General features: G+C 40.4%; 1 protein-coding gene across 4 annotated transcripts in view; it reads right to left on the reverse strand.

Annotated features, from left to right (window-relative positions):
- Positions 1-25,345, reverse strand: part of cspg5b (chondroitin sulfate proteoglycan 5b) — a 43,192-nt gene that overhangs the window by 8,916 nt on the left and 8,931 nt on the right. For 2 of the 4 annotated variants that reach the window (XM_079591062.1, XM_079591063.1), the window contains exons 2-4: positions 21,367-22,222; positions 15,960-16,148; positions 4,752-4,827 (exon numbers count right to left, since the gene is read on the reverse strand). In XM_079591062.1, coding sequence (XP_079447188.1) covers positions 4,752-4,827; positions 15,960-16,148; positions 21,367-22,222 — 1,121 coding nt within the window. Of the gene's footprint in view, positions 1-4,120; positions 4,178-4,673; positions 4,828-15,959; positions 16,149-21,366; positions 22,223-25,345 lie in introns of all 4 variants that reach the window. The other 2 variants (XM_079591061.1, XM_079591060.1) reach the window with 2 other exon arrangements.

Below are 25,345 nucleotides of genomic sequence, written 5' to 3' on the forward strand. Positions count from 1 at the left end.
GCGAGACAGAGACTGTGCTCCAAACCGCGTAGCGCGTGCACGGCAGAGAGGGAGAGAGAGCAAGAGAGGCGTGTGTGCCTCATGAAGCTTCTCGGGGTAGAGGGCATCATAAAGGAATTATGCTTAGGGCACCAAAATGGCTAGCAGCGGCACTGGCTGTGTTTAAAAGATATAATCCTAAATTTGAGAGTTGGCTACAAATATTTTCTTGTTTCACTGGCCGTGGATGCGTAGATTAACGACGCATAATCTGCTAAAGTCGTTTGCAGCCATGTTCACTCCGGTATTTCGCTTGCATCATCATGTTTTTACAGCAGGTTTACAGTGGAAGTTCGATCATAGATTTGAGTTCGATGCATGATGTCTGTGATTCGATGCGGCTGTACAGGCGCATAACATACGTCCTAACTAAACTTATCTGACTGGCTTACGGGTAACCAATGATTTTAAACTTCAGACAAGCGCCCCCTAGCGAGAGAGAAAACACTTCTCTATTATGCCATTCCAGACTCTGTCTACGAAGCAAAGTGAAGTAGCAGAGTCTGGTATTACCAGGCTATGCAAACCTGTTGTAGGACAAAACAATATTAGGAGCCTTTAAAATGGCATAATAGGGACACTTTAAAACAAAAGATTAACATCAATTGACTCAGTCAACAAGTCCATTTTAACTTTCACATTTAGTATCTCCATTTCAACTGTTATAATTGACTTAATCTCATAATTATGACTGTCTATGAGAAATTCAAAATCAACAAAATACATAATTATGACAATATGAAATTGAGAGTAAATAGATAAATAATGTGTTGTTTTAATTGACTTTCAAATAATAACAACAATTACTACAAGTCAAAATTATGATAATAACTTGTGTCCATTTAATTTAAAAATTTTTTTACCAAAAGTAAGTTTTTTTTCTTTCTTGTGTGGTGGAAAGGGGCTTCCATATGTCTGAGATGCTAAACATTTGAAGATGTTCATCCTAAGAATGCATTATGGTCTGATCACTCAAACTGTCTTGTCAGATCACCGGATGTTAATACTAGCTGTAAACAAAGCCCTGGAGAACCATAACATAAACAAAACTGTCTGGAGTTTATGGGGTGAGCGCATGGATTTGGATTCAGTTTTTACTCCACAGCTCAGAGGAGGAAATGCTAAATTTCAGAGCATAAACTGATCCACAACCAGGAATTTCAAGGGATATCTGCAGTTTTCCCCATTTACCAAGAGACATTATCAACACAATATAAGCATAGTGGTTACATTAACTGGATAATAAGCCACAAACAGTAAACCTTGCTCATTGAATAAGGCATTGTAATTATTGTTAAGCAATACTTGTTAAAATTGTGTTTTTAAAGCAACGTTTACTGCTGTGAGTGTGAGACTGTCGGATCTCTAATGCTAGGCATTAAAAAAACAAGTCGATTAAAAGCAAAGCTTTTTTGAATATTTTGAATATCTTGCTACCTGTGATATCCCTTATGAAACCACAAAGGAAAGAAAAGACTTTATTCACGCTGCTGAAATCAGAAGTGTAAATACTCATAAGATAAAAAAGGTCAAATAAATTCTCCCAGGAGGTGGAAAGACAAGTAAACAACTCACAAATAAACAAAGTCACCTAGGGATATTTTCATGGCTCTTTCGTCAACAGTCTGTCATCAATCATCCTTCATTTCTTGCCTCATCTCAGTTTTGCTCTATTTCACCTCCCCGTAGCACAGTGGAGCTGTCAACTCTCTTTTAATCATAAAAGAGTCTTTTCTAGTATGAAATCATTGGGGGATTGGTCGACAGAAGTTGAATGAGGTTAAACAAATTGCATTTGTGAAGGCAATGAAAAATAAAATACCAAAAGAAAAATGGGCAGAAACTAGACTAGGTTTTATTTTTAATTCAGAATAAATAAATGGCATAAATAAAAGTACTGGAGAACAGGGTCTGACAAGTTCAAGGTTCACCAGGTACTGCAGGGTAATAGATCCCTGAGTGGGTGAATATAGAAGTAAGATAACACTTTGGTCCTCCTTTAAAGATCAAATGTTACACGCTAGTCTGTGCAACATTTAGTCATGGCAGTCTACTCCGAAAGGTTACCAAAAGATGGGAGCACAGGGGTTGGGAGCACATGGGAGCACACTCTTGTACCCAAAACAGAAAGTTTAAATAGGGCAGGGGTCTCCAACCCAGCTCCTGGAGAGCAACCGTCCTGTAGATTTCAGATCCAACCCCAATCAAACACACATGAACCAGCTAATCAAGGTGCTTAAATGGTAAATGGACTGCAATTATATAGCGCTTTCACAGACCCAATGGCCACCAAAGCGCTTTACATGTTGCTTCACATTCACCCCACTCATACACCGACGGCAGTGTCGGCCAAGCAAGCCGCCATCCAGCTTGTCGGGAGCAGCTGGGGTTAGGCGTCTTGCTCATGGACACCTCGACACTTGGTCAGGTGGAACCGGGGATTGAACCACCAACCTTCCAGTTTGTAGACAACCTACATAAACCACTGAGCCACTGCCGCCCCTGTAAGGTTACTTGATAACTTGATTACTAGCTCTCAAGGAGCAGGGTTGAGAAATATCTGAAATAGGGCTTTTTACACTGCGCTTACAGTATAACACTGGGTTATTGTAGTTCTTATAATCCCTGGTAGAGAAACGTTTCACACTTGTAATTAAGATGTGGGGTTAGCACCGCTTTTTACCCAGGGTTATGAGACCTCACTCCAGAGAAGGGTAAGCACTGCTTTTGCGATGTTAATGTGAAGCAAGATAACCCAGGATTCTGCTTACCTGGGGTTTAGAATGACCCAGGCGTAACCATTTCAAGTGTGAAAGCCCTCATGTTTCTCTTGTTGTTTCTGTCTCTAATGTTTTTTTTCTTATGTGGCGGAAATGGGCTTACATATGTTTATGATGCTACAAATGAGAAGATACACAAGATTATAATGTACAGTATATTAAAAAAACATTTTCATTTAGAGATTTTCTAAAGATTATATTTAACAGTTCACAAGGTTCCTACATAATTCTATTCTCAAATTTCCAAACCACTCAGTAGATTTTTCAGACCATATTTAACATACATGGTTCATACAGCATTATTTTCAGCATTGTATTTGGCATAGTGTACAGTCATCTCATCTGTAAATATTTTCGTTTTCTCATTTTTTTCATTAGTTTTCTCAAAGTGATAAAATGCGCTTATATGATGAGAAAAACACTAAAATGCTTTATAACCTGCATATGTTCACCTCAGACACAGTTTGATACAGTAAATGTGGTTTGATTTTGCACGACCACCAAACAGCAAAGTACAGTCTGATGTACAGTCTCCTCCTTTATCTGTTACTGGTTTGAGTGAGCATTTGTTTAGTGAAATTCAAAAGACACTCAATTATGGTAACAGTTTAGCATAAAGAAAATGTGCGCCTTGAATTCGTGTTTGACAAAATACTTGCTATGCTTGTAATGCTTTGGCCTAAACTTTTGCTATGAAAACACTGCTTGTATTGTATGATAAATGTATTTTTCTTTTTAAATCTTTAATTTTACTTACATACTTAATTAAGCTGCATATAGAAACCCAGATTTCAAGTCATCAAATTACTTGTTTTTTTTAAGGATAAACTGGACATTACCGGTACATGATGACAAAGGTAATCTACATGTAATAGAGGAAATTAGCATGCACAATTAAATATTCAATATTTCATTTTCAGATGATACAAAACAAATGTATATGGTCTAGACATTACTCAGCACAAACTTTGTATAGTCGTCAACACAAATTTTAACAAGGTCACTGTGTTGTTAGTTAGTGCTTTTGACGATGCACAAAGTTTAACAGCTGACAGTGACACTATGCTGTCTAGCAAGATGTTAAGTTACAGGAATCAAGTTCTCACACTAAAAAGTCAAAATAGCAACTACAGTCAGGAGATGTCTCTATTTTTATCCACTAAATCTATTCTTGCTTGGGGAAAAAAAAGTGTTTTAACAACTATTCATTTTGGAGGTGAGTAATAATGAAGCTACAGGATTAAAGTGCAGCAGCGGGGTATCAAAGCAGATTGAGAGGAGGTCAGTTCGAGTCATCTTACCTCACTGCAGGGATCCTCTTTGGGTTTATATTCCCACGTGTATCTGCTCATGGTTTTCTAAGGAGTGGGGTGGCGAGAGAGGATTACTCTACTGACACACTTCTAATACTTTGTTATCATGCCCTCTTAATTAAATCGGCATCCGCCTCAGCAGATACTCCATTATATTCACTGTATCCTGTATAAAAACAGTTAGGACTAAAACTCTAATTTAGGTTAAACCATTTGACAATCATTGCATTGATTGCCCAACCACGCAACACAACCACTAATATGATCAGTATGTTTCGGACATAAAATATTCCAGTTTCCGCAATGATTCATGCAGCCTGTAGTACTTCACATGGCCTCAGGGGGCACAAGCGAATCAATGACAAAGAGATAGCGAAGAAGAAGAAAGTATCTCTATTTATCATTATCTTAATGATAAAGAGAAGAGTGGAAAAGAAAGATCTCCCACACAAATAAAGAGTAAAACAATGAAGGCAGAGACAGAGCGAGCATTTTCTCATGCACAGTGGAAAACAGAGGGAAAGACGGGAGAGGAAGTTACCTGACACATAATGTTATCATAGTAAGCCAAAGCACGGGCATGGGGGAGGTTAGTCGGGGTGTCACACAGTTTCCTTACATTTGCCTGAGAGCCCTCTGCGACGGTGGACAGCGAGAAGTTATCGATGTGCTGCTCCGACTTTGGGCGGCATTTACTGAAAGACAAAGAGAGAGAACAACAGATAGTAAAATGGATAGATCAATTAAATGGGAGCTTAATTCTGGGAGATATTACTATTAATGATCCATTTAAATGCTTTTGATAAGCACAGTATTTCTTTCCTATGGAAGCTTGTTTCCGCCACGGAATGGGCTGCACGATATGAGGAAAAGCTGCGATGTGCGATAACATTGTTTAATATTGCGATGACGATATGACTTGCGATAAATGTGATTGTTAACTATACTGTTCCCATGTCTTAGTGCTTTAATAGGTTCTTTGCGTGATAGGTCAAACGTTTATTACCTGCCTGGTTCAGAATAGGCTACACGATTTTGGCACGATCCGTTTGACGTATGGGTGTCGTGGAGATTCGTAATAACGACAACGGGCGTCCGGACGCAAGATTTGATCGTTTCATCTCGTATAGTGTGTCATAGTGGGCGACAACCTACGTCGCGGCTGCGATGCTTCACGACAGAAAGACTATAGCATGTTTAATTCTTTAATGCCTGGTTCAGATTACACGATTTTTTTGTCGGTTACGATAGTCACTGTGTCAGATTACACGATTTTGAATCCTAAAATCTTGTCGTGTCGTGGACAAGAAACATGTCAGACTACACGTTGCTTTCTGACCAGTCATCGCGTGCCGTCGCAGACATTCACTCGCACATACTATGTCATATACACACGCACTCACTCTCTCACGTATACACACACACACACACACTGGGGTGAGGGACAGTCCCGAAGTTTGAAGCTTTGTCCCGCAAGTCATAAGCAGTGTCCCACATTTTAATTTTGTCTGCATCATTTTATTTAATCGTCCTTTTAAATTACAATTATACAAAAAAAAAGTTAATAAGAAAACACTGAACGTGCGCAGCCGTTATTATTGGTTCTAGCCAGAGCGGGAATTCGGGAAAACAAACACTGAGAAAAAAAAAAAATTCTGCAATAGAAAAATGGATCTATCCGGAGCTCCCGAGAAGAAAAAGCGTCTTTGTTCGTAAGGAATGGGAGAAAAAAATATATACATGGTTAAAACCAGTTACAGGTGACCCTAAAAAAGGAGATTGCTGTGTAGCCACCGAAGTTTCACCCCAGATAGCATGTATAATCGGCCCGAGCTCGGCTGCCCCGCGGCGCCTGCGGCTCAGACTCGGCATCGGCGTGTGTTAACCGGGCCGAGTGTGGCCCGCAGCTCACTCTGGCACATGCATTTTTGTTACGGCTGTACAGCACTGGGCCGATTCATGCTCGCCGCATCTGGCTGTAGAGATCCGGGCCACATCTGGAAATGACTCGGCTTACGTTCAATCAATGGATTTAATGAAGCAATAATTAACATAAAAATTATTTTAAAATTGACATAAATTCCTGAACGCATCTGATATCTACTCGTCGAATGTCGTGAACTTGTCCAAAACAAAATATCTGCGGTAAAACTTTATATTAAACTATAGCTACTAATAATTGTCAGGATTCCACCTTCACATCACTCTCCATTACCTCCCAGATCATCACTGACTCCTCCCACTCCTTCAATCACCCGTTCACACTCCCCTGATTACTGATTCCCATCACCTGTGACTCATCACCAGTTCCCTTTATAACCCAGCATTCACCTCACCTCCGTTGTCTGATCTCGTCATTACTTGACCACAGACCCACCGTGAACACTCTCCTATGCTAACCCGCTACTTACCCGAGCTTACCTGCATTCCTCCTCGGATCCCATCGTCTCGTCTCAGTCCAGTCATCAAGGCTCCTTCTCTTCAACTCCCTCTCCTGGATCCACACCTGAATACACATCACGGAATCAATCATTCAGCTAAGACTCTCCATATTTGCCATAGACTGTCTCACTTACCATTCCACTGTGTGTCCGCAACTGCATTGTTCAATAAAAGTGTGTTTACAACTTACGTCATCTCTCTCCGTGTTTCAAACCCTGACAGAAGATCAGACCAACAACATGCAATCGGATACACGAGACGCTGTTCCTCACCCAGTGCCCACCGCATCAGCGTCTGCTTCAACCAGTCCATCCCCGGATCCACTTCCGCATTCACCCGCTGCTTCGTTCACTGCCTCTTCCAGTCCCATGGCCAAACCAGCGCCTTACTCCGGCGAGGCGGAGGATTGCAGTGGGTTCCTCCTCCAGGTATCTTTATATTTCACTATGAATGAACAACAATTCCATAATGACGCCGCCCGCGTGGCTTTCATCATCTCGTTACTCACCGGTTCCGCCCTCCAGTGGGCTCAATCTCTTTGGAATTCCAATTCTCCGACCATTCGTGTATGCAAGGATTTTATTCAACACTTTAGGGATGTGTTTGGACAGTCCGTGGCTTCCCTCTCTATCCACGATCAGCTGTTCCATCTAAAACAAGGCCGTTCTTCGGTGACTGAATATTCCCTTCGATTCAGAACCCTCGCTGCTGCTAGTGGATGGAACGAACCCGCTTTAATTACTGCATATCGTCAAGGATTAACTCCGAAGATCCGTCAGCTGGTCGTGGTTTACGATGACGTCATGGGCATAGAAGCGCTCATTCAGAAAACTATCAGAGTCTCTCAACTACTAACTGCTTGTGACGTCAATATACCCACTGCACTTCCTCCGCCCCCGGCGTCCCAACCTGCTCATCTTACTCCTCCAGCACCTATTCCTATGGAAATTGATTCTTCTCGACTAACCCGTTCTGAACGACAACGAAGAATGCAAGCCCATCTCTGTCTATATTGTGCTTCTGACAAACATCTACTCAACAGCTGCCCCATTCGACCTCCGCGCCTTGCGGTAAGCTCAATCTACCATCCTCCTAGCGTTGAACATCTTATCAAAACTCAAGTCCATCTAATAACCCCTAAATTCTGTTTCCCCGTACAAGCCCTCATTGACTCCGGTTCCGCGGGAAACTTCATCTCCTCCCAATGTCTCCAGAAGATGAATCTGAACAAGAAACGACTTGAGTACGATCTCGCTATTCATACCATCCAAGGTAAACCGCTAGGAAGGGGTCGAATCCGTTACAGTTCTCCCATGTTAACTCTGCAGATTGGATGCTTACACACTGAGGAGATCTCTTTTATGGTGCTGGAGGAGTCTACAGCCGAAATCATCCTGGGACGCCCGTGGTTAATACAACATCAACCCCATCTCCACTGGAAGACCGGTGAAATCCTCCAATGGGGTTCGGACTGTCATTCTTCCTGTCTAGTCACTATCACCAAGGTTACCCCTTCTCCGTCATCCGCTGAAATTGAGAGTCCTTCCTCAGAAGTGTCTTCGGATATTATCCCTCCATCCTCGTCTGATGTCTCCGAAGTGTCACTGCATTCCACTTCTGTGGAGAGCCCTGAGACTCAACGTCAGTATGAAATTCCAGTGGAGTACCGGGCGTTCCAGGACGTATTTAGTAAGGCGCTGGCCACCAAATTACCACCACATCGACCATGGGACTGCGCAATCGACTTGCTACCCGATCCAACTCTACCTAAGGGCCGTATCTATCCTTTGTCCATCCCGGAACAGAAGGCCATGGAGGAGTACGTAGAAGAGGCATTACAGCAAGAGTTCATCCGACCATCTATCTCCCCTGCCGCTTCGAGCTTCTTCTTCGTGGCCAAGAAGGACGGAGGCTTACGGCCGTGCATCGATTACCGTCAGCTTAACTCTCAGACAGTGAAGTTTCGGTATCCTCTTCCTCTGGTCCCGGCTGCTCTGGAACAGCTCCGAGGCGCCCAAGTCTTCTCCAAGTTAGACCTTCGAAGCGCCTATAACCTCATCCGTATCCGCCACGGAGATGAATGGAAGACCGCCTTCGTGACTCCCTCCGGTCACTATGAATATCAGGTGATGCCCTTCGGACTGTCAAATGCTCCAGCAGTATTCCAGGGGTATATGAATGAGATCCTTCGCCCCTTCCTCAATCGCTTCGTGATCGTCTACATCGACGATATACTTATATACTCATCTTCCCAGGCTGAACATCATCATCATGTCGTTCAAGTGCTCCAGAAACTACGCGAGCATCAGCTTTTCCTCAAACTGGAGAAGTGTGAGTTTAACATCACTACTGTTCAATTCCTCGGTTATATCATCAGCCAAGATGGAATCCAGATGGACCAGAGGAAGGTGGAGACCATTCTAAACTGGCCCTTACCATCTACTGTAAAGGAACTCCAGCGCTTCCTAGGATTTGCCAACTTCTATCGACGTTTCATTCAAGATTACAGTCAACTCAGCTCTCCACTTACCACTGCTCTGAAGGGTCGGCCCAAGTCTCTGTCCTTATCACCTGCGGCTCTACAGGCCTTTCAGTCGCTCAAGGAAGCCTTCTCTTCTGCTCCAATACTCACTCACCCTAATCCTGATCTACCATTCATCGTGGAAGTCGATGCTTCATCCTCAGGAGTGGGGGCCGTTTTGTCTCAGCGGCAGGGGGATCTCTCCGTACTTCATCCATGTGCCTTCTTCTCCAAAAAGCTTGCCCCGGCGGAGTTAAACTACGATATCGGGAATCGTGAGCTACTGGCTATTAAGTTAGCCCTGGAGGAATGGAGACACTGGCTGGAGGGAGCTAACCATCCGTTTGAGGTCATCACGGATCATCGAAACCTGGAGTATCTACGAGAAGCTCGTAGACTAAATCCGAGACAAGCCCGTTGGGCCCTCTTCTTCACTCGATTCGACTTCAAGGTGTCATATCGTCCAGGCAGCAAGAATTGTAGAGCTGATGCTCTTTCCAGAATTCATCAAGTCCCTCACGAAGATAGTGAACCTGTGCCTATCCTCCCTCCAGCCTTATTTCTCAGTCCGATTGTGTGGGACATTGACAATCAGATCCACCAAGAAAACCGTCTCCATCCTGCTCCGCCGGGAGGTCCAGAAGGGAGTACCTTTGTACCGGAACATCTAAGAACTCCTCTTCTGGACTCAGCTCACTCCGTACCGGGCTCTGGACATCCGGGTAGCAAGCGTACCCTCTCGCTTCTCCGTCAACGGTACTGGTGGCCAACCATCTCCGAGGATGTAACAAGGTTCGTCAAGGGTTGTTCAGTCTGCGCCATTGTCAACACCCCGAGGAGACTGCCAGAGGGTAAATTGGTGCCCCTTCCGATTCCTCAGCGTCCTTGGTCCCATATCGGTATCGACTTCATGACCGACCTTCCTCCATCTGATGGTTTCACCACGGTACTTGTAGTCGTTGATCGTTTCTCTAAGGGCTGTAAATTAATCCCTCTACCAGGACTGCCGACTGCTCTGGAAACCGCCGAAGCCCTCTTCCAGGGAGTCTTTCGTAACTTCGGAATCCCGGAGGACATCGTCTCTGACAGAGGTCCCCAATTCATCTCCAGAGTTTGGCGTGCCTTCTTTCAGCTCCTCGGGGTCACTGTCAGTCTCTCTTCCGGATACCATCCTCAGACCAATGGCCAGACTGAGCGCAAGATCCAGGAAATCGGTCGCTTCCTAAGGACCTACTGCCACCAGTACCAGGACAGCTGGAACCGTTACCTTCCCTGGGCTGAGTATGCTCAAAACTCTCTCCGACAAAGCACCACTGGTCTTACTCCCTTCCAATGCATTCTCGGTTACCAACCTCCTCTGTTCCCCTGGTCTGGGGAGTTATCTGAGGTTCCAGCTGTCGACTTCTGGTTCCAGCAGAGCGAGGGGGTATGGGACTCAGCTCACGTTCATCTCCAACAGGCAATAAGGAGACACAAGACCCAGGCTGATCGTCGAAGACTACCAACTCCCTCTTATCAGCCTGGGCAGAAGGTGTGGTTGTCCACCAGGGACATTCGTCTCAAGTTGCCATGTCGTAAGCTGAGTCCTCGATTCATTGGACCTTTCCCCATCGAGAGGCAGTTGAACGAGGTCACCTACAGACTTACACTCCCAAGGCAGTATCGCATCTCACCATCCTTCCATGTGTCATTGTTAAAACCGTACGTTGACCCTGTCCTTCCTCCTCCTTCAGATACACCTGCCATTGACGTACCACCTCCTCCTCCGGTGCCTGTGGAGGATGAGCCCATCTATAGGATCCGTTCCATCTTGGACTCCAGGCGGCGAGGTCCCCGTCTCGAGTACCTCATTGACTGGGAGGATTACGGGCCGGAGGAACGTTCTTGGGTGCTGCGCGACGACGTAATGGATCCCACTCTCCTTTCCCAGTTTCACGAGGAACATCCCAATCGACCAGCACCCAGAGGTCGGGGTAGACCTCGCCGCCGACAGCATCCTTCACAGGCGTCAAGAGCCGCTTCGGGAGGGGGGGGTACTGTCAGGATTCCACCTTCACATCACTCTCCATTACCTCCCAGATCATCACTGACTCCTCCCACTCCTTCAATCACCCGTTCACACTCCCCTGATTACTGATTCCCATCACCTGTGACTCATCACCAGTTCCCTTTATAACCCAGCATTCACCTCACCTCCGTTGTCTGATCTCGTCATTACTTGACCACAGACCCACCGTGAACACTCTCCTATGCTAACCCGCTACTTACCCGAGCTTACCTGCATTCCTCCTCGGATCCCATCGTCTCGTCTCAGTCCAGTCATCAAGGCTCCTTCTCTTCAACTCCCTCTCCTGGATCCACACCTGAATACACATCACGGAATCAATCATTCAGCTAAGACTCTCCATATTTGCCATAGACTGTCTCACTTACCATTCCACTGTGTGTCCGCAACTGCATTGTTCAATAAAAGTGTGTTTACAACTTACGTCATCTCTCTCCGTGTTTCAAACCCTGACAATAATAGTGTCGTTTTGCACAGCATTCTTTAATATTTATAACCATGCAAAACTATTTTTTTTTGTAATGAAGCATGCAGATCATTATTTACCCATGTTATTTACATGTACCAATTTTGTATTTAATTTTTATTTACATGTACTATTTTAAACGTATGCGCGATCAGCTGACATCATCATCCCTCGCACAGCAGTGGGAGGGGTCTCATTGTAGCCTAGTGGTGATGATCACAAGTTTTTGCAGTTTGGACAACAACAAAAAAACAATGGATACGAAATTGGCAAGACATACGAAATTAGGATCATCTAAGAAAATGGGTAAATTGGGCTTTTATTTTCTATTATTTTATGTAACGTTAGCAGACGCTCTGAAAGGGAAGTTAACACCACGCGTGAGACTAACGTTACATAACCCACATACAGCTGCCTGCTAGCTCAATTTATGCATGGTTCAGATTACACGATTTTAGCCCGATTTTGGCACGATTCGTTTGACGCAGGGTGTCGTGGGGATTCGTAAACGACAACGGGCGTCGGGACGCAAGATTTGATCGTTTCATCTCGTATAGTGTGTCATAGTGGGCGACAACCTACGTCGCGTCTGCGATGCTTCACGACATCACGACAAAAAGACTAGCATGTTTGATTTTTTTTCGGTCCTCCACGACGAGAGTGAGTGAGTGAGCGAGCGAGACAGAGTGTGTGCTAGTGAGTGTGTGTGCTAGGGTGACCACCTGGCTATATTGCTCTGTTGCAGGTCAGACCTGATTTCGCGGGACACGAGGGAGATAACTTACTATTATTATAGGTGAATAAATATTGATTTTATATTAACGTTAGATGTCTTTGCTAGCTTTATAAAAATGTTAGTCTATGACGGCGCTGACCGGCGCTGTGAACGTCACTAATAGCCTAATATAAAACTCATTTTAACAGCACGGGTCTATTCAATCTAAATAATTAAGTGAAAATAATAATCCAATCGCTAAAAAGCACATTTCCAAATAAACACAAATTCCATTAGGAAAGACTACAGATTAAATGCGTTCTTACCGGATTCAGTAGCCTATTTTTGTGTCTTTTCCATGCGTGATGGTGAAACTTCGGTGGCTACACAGCAATCTCCTTTTTTAGGGTCACCTGTAACTGGTTTTAACCATGTATATATTTTTTTCTCCAATTCCTTACGAACAAAGACGCTTTTTCTTCTCGGGAGCTCCGGATAGATCCATTTTTCTATTGCAGAATTTTTTTTTTTTTTCTCAGTGTTTGTTTTCCCGAATTCCCGCTCTGGCTAGAACCAATAATAACGGCTGCGCACGTTCAGTGTTTTCTTATTAACTTTTTTTTTGTATAATTGTAATTTAAAAGGACGATTAAATAAAATGATGCAGACAAAATTAAAATGTGGGACACTGCTTATGACTTGCGGGACAAAGCTTCAAACTTCGGGACTGTCCCTCACCCCAGTGTGTGTGTGTGTGTGTGTGTGTATACGTGTGAGAGTGAGTGCGTGTGTATATGACATAGTATATGTGCGAGTGAATGTCTGCGACGGCACGCGATGACTGGTCAGAAAGCAACGTGTAGTCTGACATGTTTCTTGTCCACGACACGACAAGATTTTAGGATTCAAAATCGTGTAATCTGACACAGTGACTATCGTAACCGACAAAAAAATCGTGTAATCTGAACCAGGCATAAGTTAGTGCTAATCTGAACCAGGCATTATTCATCGTGTCAGGCTGTCTGTTGCGATGTGTTCATCGCGGGAGTTCATATCGCGATGACGATGAAAATTCGATGTATCGTTCAGCCCTATAAAGCAATTAAAAAAGACCATTGCGACTTTTTATCTCACTACTGCAAGTTCACATCTCATTTAATTTCTCAGAATTGCGAGACATAAACTCGAAATTGCGAGTTATAAAGTGAGAATTGCGAGACAAACTCGCAATTGCTCAGAAAATAGCTTTTCCTCAGAATTGCGATTTATAAAGTCCAATTTTATACAACTTTTTTCCTCAGAATTGCGAGTTTATATCTCAGAATTCTGACTTTATTTATCGCATTTGCGACTTTATATCATTTAATTCTTACTTTATAACTTGCAAATGCGACTTTATATCACGCAATTCAGATGTAAACTTGCAATTGCGAGTGAGAATTGTGAGATAAAAAGCCGCAATTACCTTTTTATTTTTTATTCTGTGGCGGAAACAAGCTTCTATACTTTCTTGATCTACACTACTGTTAAAAAGATTGGGGTTGGTAAGATTTTTAACTTTTTTTTTACAGGGGTGGTAAAATGCCATTTTCACAAGTTGTAAAATAAATCCCATAGAATGGCCCCAGAATAAAATGTTTTGTACCCAAAATAAAATGTCCCCAGAGTGTGTGTGTGAAGTTTTATCACAAAATACCCCACGGATATTTTTACATAGCACGCACCGTTTTGTGCCTGGCCCTTTAAATGCAGATGAGCTGCACAGAGGGCGGGGTTTCAAGAGCTCGCTTGTGTTAGCAGCTGCCATTACCTGACGCAGACACACTAAAATGACAGAAACTGTTCTGCCTTTAATGTTAAAACGGAGTCAGACAAAGATGGAGAGACTCAAGAAGAAGGTGCAACATAGAATGCAACAGGGCGTCTCTGAATGGTTAGTTGATGAATTTATGTTGTGGTTGTGGAGTTAACTATCTTCAATTAGGATACTGTCATGGTAATCTATAAATCGCTCGTATAGGAACTGTTGTGAGATGCACACAGAGTGACTTTCTATTGCATGTGAAAAGATGGATGCTAAAGTTTGAGCTGACTCACAAATGTACTCTTATACAACAACTTTTCCTCTTCTCAACATGGACTGCATGTTCCCGGGGGCGGGGTTTATGTACATTTTAGACTTGCTGATGTCACTAAACCCGGAGGAATGTCGTGTTTGTTGTAGTTCTTTTCTTTAAAAGCAAATATCTTCCTTTGCTTTGAACTTTGAGCGTTGTAACTTTGCAGATGTTGTTTATGCTCAAACAGCAACATTTCACACTAACTAAAGTTAGAAAAGTGAAATCATACTTTACCACTTCTTTCAGGTCAGTTTTGATGACCAAAACTGCATTTAATTGATCAAAAATACAGTAAAATTAGTCATATTGTGAAAGATTACTATTTAAAAGAACTTTTTTTTTCACCCGCTGATCAGCAGCCAGTACTCCAGTCTTCAGTGTCAAATGACCATTCAAAATCATTCTAATACGCTGGTGCTTATTATCACTGTTGAAAACAGTTGTGCTAATATTTTTATGCAAACGCTGAATAGAAAGAACATTTGAAATAGAAATATGCTGTAACATTTTAATTTTCATAATAAAATGGTCACTTGTGATCAATGTAATGCATCCTTGATAAATAAAAAATAAAATATACTGAACCCACACTTTTGAACTGTTTGTTTCCTATTGAAACAGGACATCGTGGCTGGACAAATAAATAAGCTTCTTTTTTTATTTCTAGCTTTTATAAAATAGACTTTAGTTTGCAGTGTGAAAAACTGTAACCACTTGGCAGCACTGAAGAGAGCTTTAAAACAAATCTATTTTATTTTTTACAAAATCCTCCAAAAGACCATGATATGACTTTCGCTAGTTCTAGTCAGACTCAGAAGCAGGTGATCTTCTCACCTCTACAGTTACTCTACACCTCTAAAGTTTGTACATGCCCATGTGTACCAAGGGGGTAAAGGTTTGGCTTGTTAGCATCTTTCTCCATTGATGGCCATATAAAGGTAGCTGTGACAAATTCCCTCAAGCAAACTCAGATGGCCTCAAAGCAAACAAACATGAGCTACTTTGATTTGAATTTCATAGGGTCTTTAACTTGGTATTCTACTGCAGTGACTTGGACATTTTTGCTTTATTTAATGCCCTGGATTAAAAGCTCATGTTGTTTCTGCAAGCACACAGATGTTACCTGCAGCAGATTAGAACTCAGACTTACACAGACTTTTCACTGTTGTCATTTTGTCTCTATCACTATTCTCCCTTCCCTTTCTCTCCTCTCATTTTCTCTTCTCTTCCACTCCTCTGCTCTCTATCTCACCCCTCTCTAGGACTGTTTAAATGCCTTTGGCAGCACAGTATATAGGTCACCCACACACACACACACACACACACACACACACAGTCAGATTGGCCTACTTTTAGGAAAGAAGGGTGATGTCATTGTGTTCAAATCCCATGTTGACACTGTACATTTTATTGTACAACTATATGTATGCGCCAATATGTATTCAGCTCAATTAATTCATATTTAAATTACAAGTTTAAATTTACATGTAAGTTTTACCTGTGCTTGCGAAGTCGTCGGTTTTCAGTCTTAAGCATGTACAGCCTCTTGGAGAAAAAGACGATAATCATGAAGAGGAGGAGCAACATGATGGTGGCCCCGCCCACTGCTATACACATCACTTGGAAGTCTGAAATAACAGACTCACACCTGGAGCCCTTGTTCCATATATACTCCTGAATGTTACACCTGCAAAACAAGAAATATGTTAGGGAAAAATGCAACATATACAACATCTTTCACATGAAATTGTCACAAAAGTGAATTGTTATAAATCAGTCTTATGTCTTAAGTCTTATGAGCAGAATTTGGGACAATGCAGTCAATGTGAACAACACAGAAGTAAATCTGGTCAAGAGTTTTGGAAACAACCAAAGAACTTATTAAATGTAATAGAAACTGAACTGAAATGCAATAGAATAGAAACTAGACTGAGAATGATTTACTTAAGTAATTATGAGAATTGTATAGCTATTCCTTAGGAAAAAATTAAATACTGTTATGTAATGAGTTCATATAAAAAATCTGATGGAAAATTTTGAAATCTGAAATCTGCAAATCTGAGAATAGTTTGTGACATTGAGATCTCAAGATAAAGATCTCATTTGTGATTTTTATTAACTATGGGAATATATTGGCAACAGAAACAATGAATGTATGAAAAAGTCCAAAGGGGAGTTTGTGTGTTCATATAAAGTACAAGTTGCCATATAACTCAAACAAATTGGCCACGACATACACATCTGTGCATAGATCAAATAAAAAAGGGAGATAAACACTATAGATGTACGCATCCTGATTCACCATAAGTCAGTGTGATGTGAGTGTGTTATGTGGCCTGTTGACTCATTTATCATTACAATGATTCTTCTGCAAGGTTAGTCCTACAGAGCTTCCAGCTGCACGACTGGACAGATGGCCTTGTCAAGGATGTGCATGTGCTGGTCCCACAGAGACTTCTAAAATAGATTTCCACATTCTTTCATTTACCATATTACAAAAGTGTTGTCACACTTACAGTAGCCTACACTCAGTAGGACACTCAGTATATGGGTAAATTTTGTAATGAGGGAAAGGCCCATCAATACTGCAGAGTAAATAATGCTCAGTGTGCATGTAGGCCATGTTTACTCTTTAGCCTAAAGATATCCATTTGAAACTCAGTTTTATGGTCTATTACTAACTACCCCTCTATTTAGTGCAAGCCATTGGCCTGGTTAAACAGAAACATTTACTATATCAGCAAATGCACACATATCAGCAAATATTTAAACCCCCACAACTCTCTGGATCCCCCCAAATAGTATGTTAATCTAATAGGTCATTCTTTACATGCCCTGCAGATGGAAACCTGGATTTTCTAATAGCACTGACCCCATTAGTGTCGACAACCCTGTCACTCTTTCTCTCAGCGATCGACAAGATAGCCCCGCGGCATGCGTCACACACCGAAGTCTGATTGAAAGTTGCCATTACACACTACAATGGAGACTCAATGAATGGGGGTTTGCTTAAATATATAAATGAATAAAGTAAAAGAGATCAATTAAAATAAACAGATCTCTTTTTCTTTTTTTTGTACAAAACTACCATTTTATTATTTATGCCTATTTTAATTTTGTTATTAATAAACACACATATGAAATAAAATTAAGTAGAATAGATCAGTAAAAAAAAACGAAGTAAAATAAAAATATAGTAAAATTGATTAAAATGAAAATGAAAAGTAAAAGTATTTTTCTAAGATTTTTTTCTTATTATAGTCTAATCATTTTATTTTCACTTTTATTATTTCTTTTAAATAACTAAACAAAATGGATGATTATTTATCTACAGTGCTGGTTAGAATTATTTGCCCCCTTGGTAAATATGATCAAAAATGGCTGTAAAAAAGAAATCTGCATTGTTTATCCTTTTGATATATATATATATTATTTTATTTTATTTATTTATTTTTTTAATGCAAAAATCTATCATTTTATTGAAGTAAAATAATTGAAAGTGCAGGAGAAATCACATAATGAAATAAATGTTTTTCTCCAAAACACATTTGGAACAATAATTTGCCCCCTTTTATTAAATACTTTTTCCCAAGATAACAGCTCTGAGTTTTTTCCTACAATGCCTGATGAGTTTGGAGAACACCTGACAAGAGATCAGAGACCATTCCTCCATACAGAATCTCTCCAGATCCTTCAGATTCCCAGATCCATGTTGTTCTTCTCTCCAGTTCAGCCCATGCATTTTTTTAATTGGGTTCAGGTCAGGGGACTGGGATGGCCATTGCAGATGCTTGGTTTTGTGCTCAGTGACCCATTTTTGTGTTGATTTTGATGTTTGTTTTTAGATCACTGTCCTGTTGGAAGATCCAAACATGGCCCGTTATAAGATTTCTAGCACAGGCTGTCAGCTTTTGATTTTTTATCTGTTGGTATTTGATCGAATCCGTCATGCCATGTCCAGGACCTCAAACACTTAAGATGGGTTTGGTGAACACAGGGATAAAAAAGTACCCCCATGTGTAAAATGAAATACTCTGCTGTCTGTTTAATGCTGTGGGCCTAATTTTCCAGAGGTCCTGGACATGGCATCATGGATTCGATCAAATACCAACAGATAAAAAATGAACACAAAAATGGGTCACTGAGCACAAAACCAAGCATATGCAATGGCCATCCCAGTCCCCTGACCTGAACCCAATAGAAAATGAGTGGGCTGAACTGGAGAGAAGAAGCGCCAACATGGATCTGGGAATCTGAAGGATCTGGAGAGATTCTGTATGGAGGAATGGTCTCTGATCAGTTCCCAATGTGTTTTGGAGAAAAACATTTATTTCATAATGTGATTTCCCCCCAACTTTTTAAATTAATTAATAATTAATATATATATATATATATATATATTTTTTTTTTAATAAAATATCAAAAATATAAATATTTTTTTACACTCATCTTTGATCATATTTACCAAGGGAAAAAATCATTCTGACCAGCACTGTAATTATTTCTAAATTTACTTTCTTTTACCCATTTTATTATTATAAATAAATTTAAATAGATTTTTTTTTTTTTTTTACTTGTTTACTGACCTTGATTTTTCATTAATTGATTTAACTTATTTATTATTGTTATTAAAATATATTAAAAAAAGAAAAATGTTTGGTTGTTTTAAAGTAAAGACCACAAAGCCAAGCTGTTCTTTTTGAATAATGTGCACAGATCCATTACAATAAGACAAGGAAGAAAGGGATTTTCATGGGTATGGTCAGTATCCCACCCAGAGCTAGTGGTCTAAATGGTCTAATACAGCAGCTAAATACATCACATCATCTAGCCTTGAGGCTTCACTACACACAAATAAGATTCCACAAACCCCACTATTATGGCCACACCATCAGCTCGAGGCAGGGTCTTTAGTTCTTAAACTGAAATACACACATTCACAGATCTGGGCTCTGACCCAAATCCCTTTGAGCAAATGTTTAATAAGGGTCTGCATGGGCCTCAGAGTATAGGGTTGTGGCAGTAGCGGAGGCTGTTTAATACAGAGTGACATGCCGCCAAGCCACCATGACAGGCTGGGAGAATTTCAGAGTGTGGAGTGTGAATGAGATAAATGCTGAACATTCTTAACAAGTAGGAATTCAACACAGATCATCTCAACAATGACGTATATATCAGTATTAAAGCATTTTTACCAATCCCTATTGTGCGTCAAACTGGTTAAAAAACTAAAAAAAAAGATCATGGAGATTGAAAGGCGTGTTCAATTGGTTATTACACTATTGAAATTATTAGTGTTAATAGAATTAATGTAATTTTTGGTGTTTCATAAAAGTATTTGTACTTTAATAATGGTAGATAGACATTTGAAGGCACTGGGAATGTATTACTGAAGGTCACTGATGAAAAACTAGATTGTTCTGTTCTACCCAACCACACAACACTGGATCAAGTATGTTTAAGGCAACAGCTAATGTGAGCTGATCTTTCTAGCAGATGGAGGGAAAATAATAAATTACATAAGTGAGCTGTTGCCGTAGTATTTCGTCAACCTACAGCAATAGAGACGCCTTCATGTTCATGCAGCAGCAACTTGGAGAACTTAAAAGTCCCCCTGTGTTGAAAATCAAGCTATTAATGTTGTTTTATGTCTATGTGGTGTTTTTAATGCAAACCATGTGCAAATTCATAAGTCAACACCATTGCTGAGTATTTTCTCCTTAAAACTGCAGTGAACCAAAGTCAGTCTCAAAAACACGGTTTGAAATCGCTGGTGTTTCTGACGTCACAAACTACCTTGTAACCAATCACGTCAACGTGTGATCGTCAACGAGAGGATCTCTGAGCTGGTTCGAGCGAGTGGAGGTTGAGCTAATTTGCATAGAACCACGTATACTAAATGAGGCAAGGTTGTTGTTACATTCAAGCTATTTTAAGCATTTAAAAAAAAAAATTCAAGGAAAAAACATTTGAATATGTCATTTTGGTGATCAAATGTAAGTTAAGGGATCAAATGAATGACTACAGGGAGACTCTAAACAATGATGTAGCCTGTCTGACCTTTTCCTTTACCATATTCAAAACTGATAAGTTATACATACACAATAACAGAAATGTCAGAGCGGTGGTGTTACATTAGGATCAAAACATTGTGTAATTGAGCTTTTAGATAAAGGCCTAAAGCTTTCCTATAAACCCTATGGCAACTGACGCACAGTGTAAAAATGCTTGCATGACCTGGTTAGCCCAGACCCGCATGAGCTTGGCCCAGTTTCAAGATCATAGAGGATAGGCCGTTTTACTACTGTTCCCTGTTCCCAAGAGATGCCTTCAACTGAGACTCAATCCGTCTTCAATCCCAACACTTGACTTTGGGACATTTGAGAGACCAGCACTAAGCTTCTCTTGAAAATGTAAAACAAACATAATCCCGCACCCTGAACAGATGCATGAACACAACCAAAGGATTGAGTTACATCTTCAAACTCAACAGTATTTAATCAGATGCTGTCAATTCTAGCAGAATAAGTCTATTGAACATATTTTTGGAGTGCATTATGATGACCTTAATGAGATAACTGTAACTGCTAAAAGCCCGTTCACACCAAGGACAAAAATTATAACTATAAAGTTTTAATAATCATTCTAATTCTATGAGAATGGGGAAATCCACACCGCAGCTATAACAATAACAACACAGGGGAAAGATAATCACTTTCAAAACCAGTTTTTCCAGCCAACGAATGATAACATTGACAGAATCCAATCGACTTTGAAGAGCTTGATCATTTAAAGTGGCAGATGACAACTGCAGCATGGCTAATGAAACACAGAATGTCGCTAGTTATTGTTATATTTATTGTTCTTGCTGTGAAGGGGCCTTTACGCACATGCATACGTCTTACCGGCAAAAGGCGCCAATACCGTCAACCACATAACACTGTCCCCCATTGAAGCAGTAACTGGTGAAGATGTTGCACGGTGAGACACATGTGCTGTTGATACGCACAAATCCAAGAAGACAACCAGAGTTGTCAAGCATGTCCGATACTCCAGGTGAAGTTTCTCCAGATCCACCATCATCAGGGTTCAAAACTCTCGTGTTGGAGGGAACCGCGCTGGCAACGAGAGGAACGTTTTCATCATCCATGTCAGGTGGAGTTGGTTGGCTCTCCTCTTGGTAAACTTCGGTGGGCGAATAATCAGGTGACAGATAATCATAAAAATCAGAAAGTGTCCAGGAGGTTGGATCTCCTCCCTGGAGCTGCTGAACCCAAGGAGGAGGATCATGGACAATGTGCTGTTGGAGAGAAGGGTTGTAAAAATTCACTGTAATAATATCTTCTGGTTGGGAATGGGTAAACTCAGGAGGAGGAATCGTGACTTCATCAAACAACGTCCCATCTGCTTGTAGTCTCTCGCTCTTCCAGTGAGGGGCACGATCCTTGATTCCCTCTTCGCTAAAGTCTAGCTGGGACAAGCCACGTGCCCGGGGTTCAGCCAGAGTGGGCAGCCGGGCAGATATGCCATCTATCGGCAGGTCAATGAGGTGTTCCCTTTCGGCTGAATCAACACTGATGTCCTTCGCAGCACTGGTTGAGGTTTCTCCGCCGCTGCCGGACTCCTCCCGAGCTCGTGGTTTCCGAGAGTGAATGTGGGGCTGGGCAATAGGTGTGACCTCACCAGGAAGTGCAGGCTTAAACCCAAGCCCATTCAAGTCTGAGGAGTTAGTGCCAGTAGAATTGGAGATAAATGAACTGCCTGAAAAAAAATAAAAAAAATAAAAAATAATTATTGACAACCTTATACCTCAATTTATTTTTGCTGATTGTTCAATTCAATTCATTTACCAATACTGGGAATTAATTTATCCATTTCTACTCCAGTTTTCACATACAGTAGCATTCGTTTTTATGATAATAAATTATTTTATTTTTTTTCAGCAAGGATGCAATAGATTGATCAAATGCGACATTAAAGACATTTATTAAGTCACAAAATATTTCTATTTCATATAAATGCTGTATGTTCTTTAATAAAAACAATCTTTTAAACTTTCTATTCAAAGAATCCTGGAATAGAATTATCGTAGTTTCCACAAAAATATTAAGCAGCACAACTCTTTCAACATTCATAACAATAATAAATATTTCTTGAGCATATTAGAATGAATTCTGAAGGATCGTATATATATATTATTTATTTATATATTTTTTTTTATTAAGCATAATATATCATACACTTTTCCATTACATAGCTAAGCATCCTAAAATCCTAGTGTGTGGTTAGTGCTGTGAGAGATCAGTAAGATTTTAGTTTGTGAGAAATCCAAGTGGCCTAAGAACACCTTCACAAGCAATTACTTGTTACCGTACTACAAACTCAGCACCTCCGCTGTCATGCAGAGAGAGAACAAAAGACAAAACACATACTAAGTATCACACACACACACACACACACACACACACACACACACACACACACACACACACACACACACACACACACACACACACACACACACACACACACACACACACACAAATCTGCTTAATTATACACTGCTGTGTGCGAGGCCCCAGATTTCTTTCCAAAGCGGCTTGTGGTAGCTGGATTAGGAGCTCTGATTTACTAATGTACCCTCCTGAGCTTGGGCCAGGATTGGGATTCAGATTAGGATTAAGGGCTGTAGTTTGAGACTTGCATTGGTCAGTCTGGTGAGAGAGATGGGTAAGATTTAATGCACAAAGATAAACACACAATGGGGAATTCCTCTTACACTGGACAAATCTCACTGACCTAATTGATTGTCTTTTGGAGGCGTTTACTCTTGGTGCTGTAATCCAATCTAATGCAATGCACCTCATATGAACACACATGGAAATGTCATTTCCTGATTGTCTAATATATAATATCAGGAAATAAATATTCTACCATCCAAAGGTTTGAGGAAAGTGAGATTTTTTAAATGTTTTTGAAATAAGTCTCTTGTGCCCACCAAGATTTAATTTATTTAATCAAAATGCAGTAATTGTGTAAAATGTGTGAAATGTTATTACCATTTACTGTAACTATTTGAATTGTGTTAAAATGTCATTTATTCCTATGATGCAAAGCTTAATATTTTTAATATTTTTGTGGAAACAGTAAAACCTTTTACTTTTCAGGATTTTTTGATAAAACATGTTGTTTTGATCTTTCTATTCGCATGAAATAGAAATCTTGGCAACACTTAAGTTTAGGGTCCAATTCTAGTTGCTTATCAGCATGTGTATAAGGATATTGGCTGTTTATTAATACTTATAAAGCAAGCACATATTAATACCTTATTCTGCATGACCAAATTCTACATCCCTTCAATACCTGAACTTAACAACTACATTACTAACTATTAATAAACAGTAATTAGGAGTTTGCAGCAATAGTCGTAGTTAATAGTTAGTTAATAGTGAGAATTGGACCCTAATCTAAAGTGTGACCGTAATCATTTGTATTATTATAAAATGTTGTTACTGTCACTTTTAATCAATTCAATGCTTCCTTGCTGAATAAAAGTATTAATTTATAAACATTTCTAACTGACCTCAAACTTTTGAAAGGTATTGTGTTTTAAATAAATTAGCCTATTAAAGAAATACAATAAAATAATAAATTAATACAAAATATGATAGATATATATAAAAACAAAGCATGTAAGGTATGTAAATATCCTTGTATTTGTGCACACTTGCCAAATAAATTCTGATAATTTAAATTCAAACAGTCTCAAAAAGCAGAATTGAGGAATATTTAGTCCAATTGTACTGAATGACTTCTAACAATATACTTTAAAGTATTTGACTGACACTGTGAAATTCAGTTTCCATGGTTTAATTCCTCTTCATTGTAAATTCACACATCAACCCCTAACAGACACTCACACATAAAGTTGCCAAGAAGCAATGTAAAGAGGCTGCCATTTTGGAACATCTCAAAAGCCGTGTAAAACAGAGACCCCTCTGTCCCATCCACTTGAATCACTTCCTCTCTTTCTCCCATTCATGATTCACACAGTCCCCCATGAGAGGGAAACGGAGATGACCGTGTATGCATGAATCATTTCTCACGTACCTCACGTGAGGTTAAAGTACTCCATTAAATTCTCATCTTGGTTCCCACCAGCACAGAGTTTAATATCTATGCAATCTTTGTATCCTTTTAAAACTATTTTTAAATATTTAAAGGATAAATGATACAGAGTCACTGGATTGACGAATATAAAACACTGTCACGACACAAGGACAGAGCAATAGAGAGGCTACAAGACGAAAACAGTTGTTTTGATTTTCAAAGGGGTCAGCTGTCAGAAAAGAGAGGTTGGGGAAAGAGAGACGCTGAAAGAAAAATAACACAAAAAACACAAGCTATAATGGAGTGAAGATGAGGAAATGTGACAGTGAGAGTGCGTTTCTCTTTCCTCCCAGTGCCAAAGCCTTTGAGAGGGGTTTCAGTCGCCTGTTTAGTAAGCATGCCAAGATCGCAAGAGTGAGGGGAATAGTGAGGGGGGGGGGAAAGGGGTAAGATGATTGAGAGTGATAAAGGAATAGAGGAGAGAGCTATTTTCTCATGACCTCACCAGTGAGACATTTAAATTTTGTAATAGCGTGTGAAAGTATGCGGTCTTCATTATCTCACTGTGCTCATTGCCTCTATTTACAATCAATATCACAATCAGGATACTAATTTAATGATATCAATGAAGAACATGTTTACCAATGTAAACATCAAGCTTTAGTGCTACAGTACTGTAAAAGCAGCACTGTACTGTCGAATGTAATCCATCTCAATGTTCTCTCTTCATCTTCATTAAGAAACAGCACACAATCTTTCTCTCTCCAGTAGTTG

This window comes from Phoxinus phoxinus (assembly GCF_949152265.1).
Source record: "Phoxinus phoxinus genome assembly, chromosome: 19".
Classification (NCBI taxonomy): Eukaryota; Metazoa; Chordata; class Actinopteri; order Cypriniformes; family Leuciscidae; genus Phoxinus; species Phoxinus phoxinus.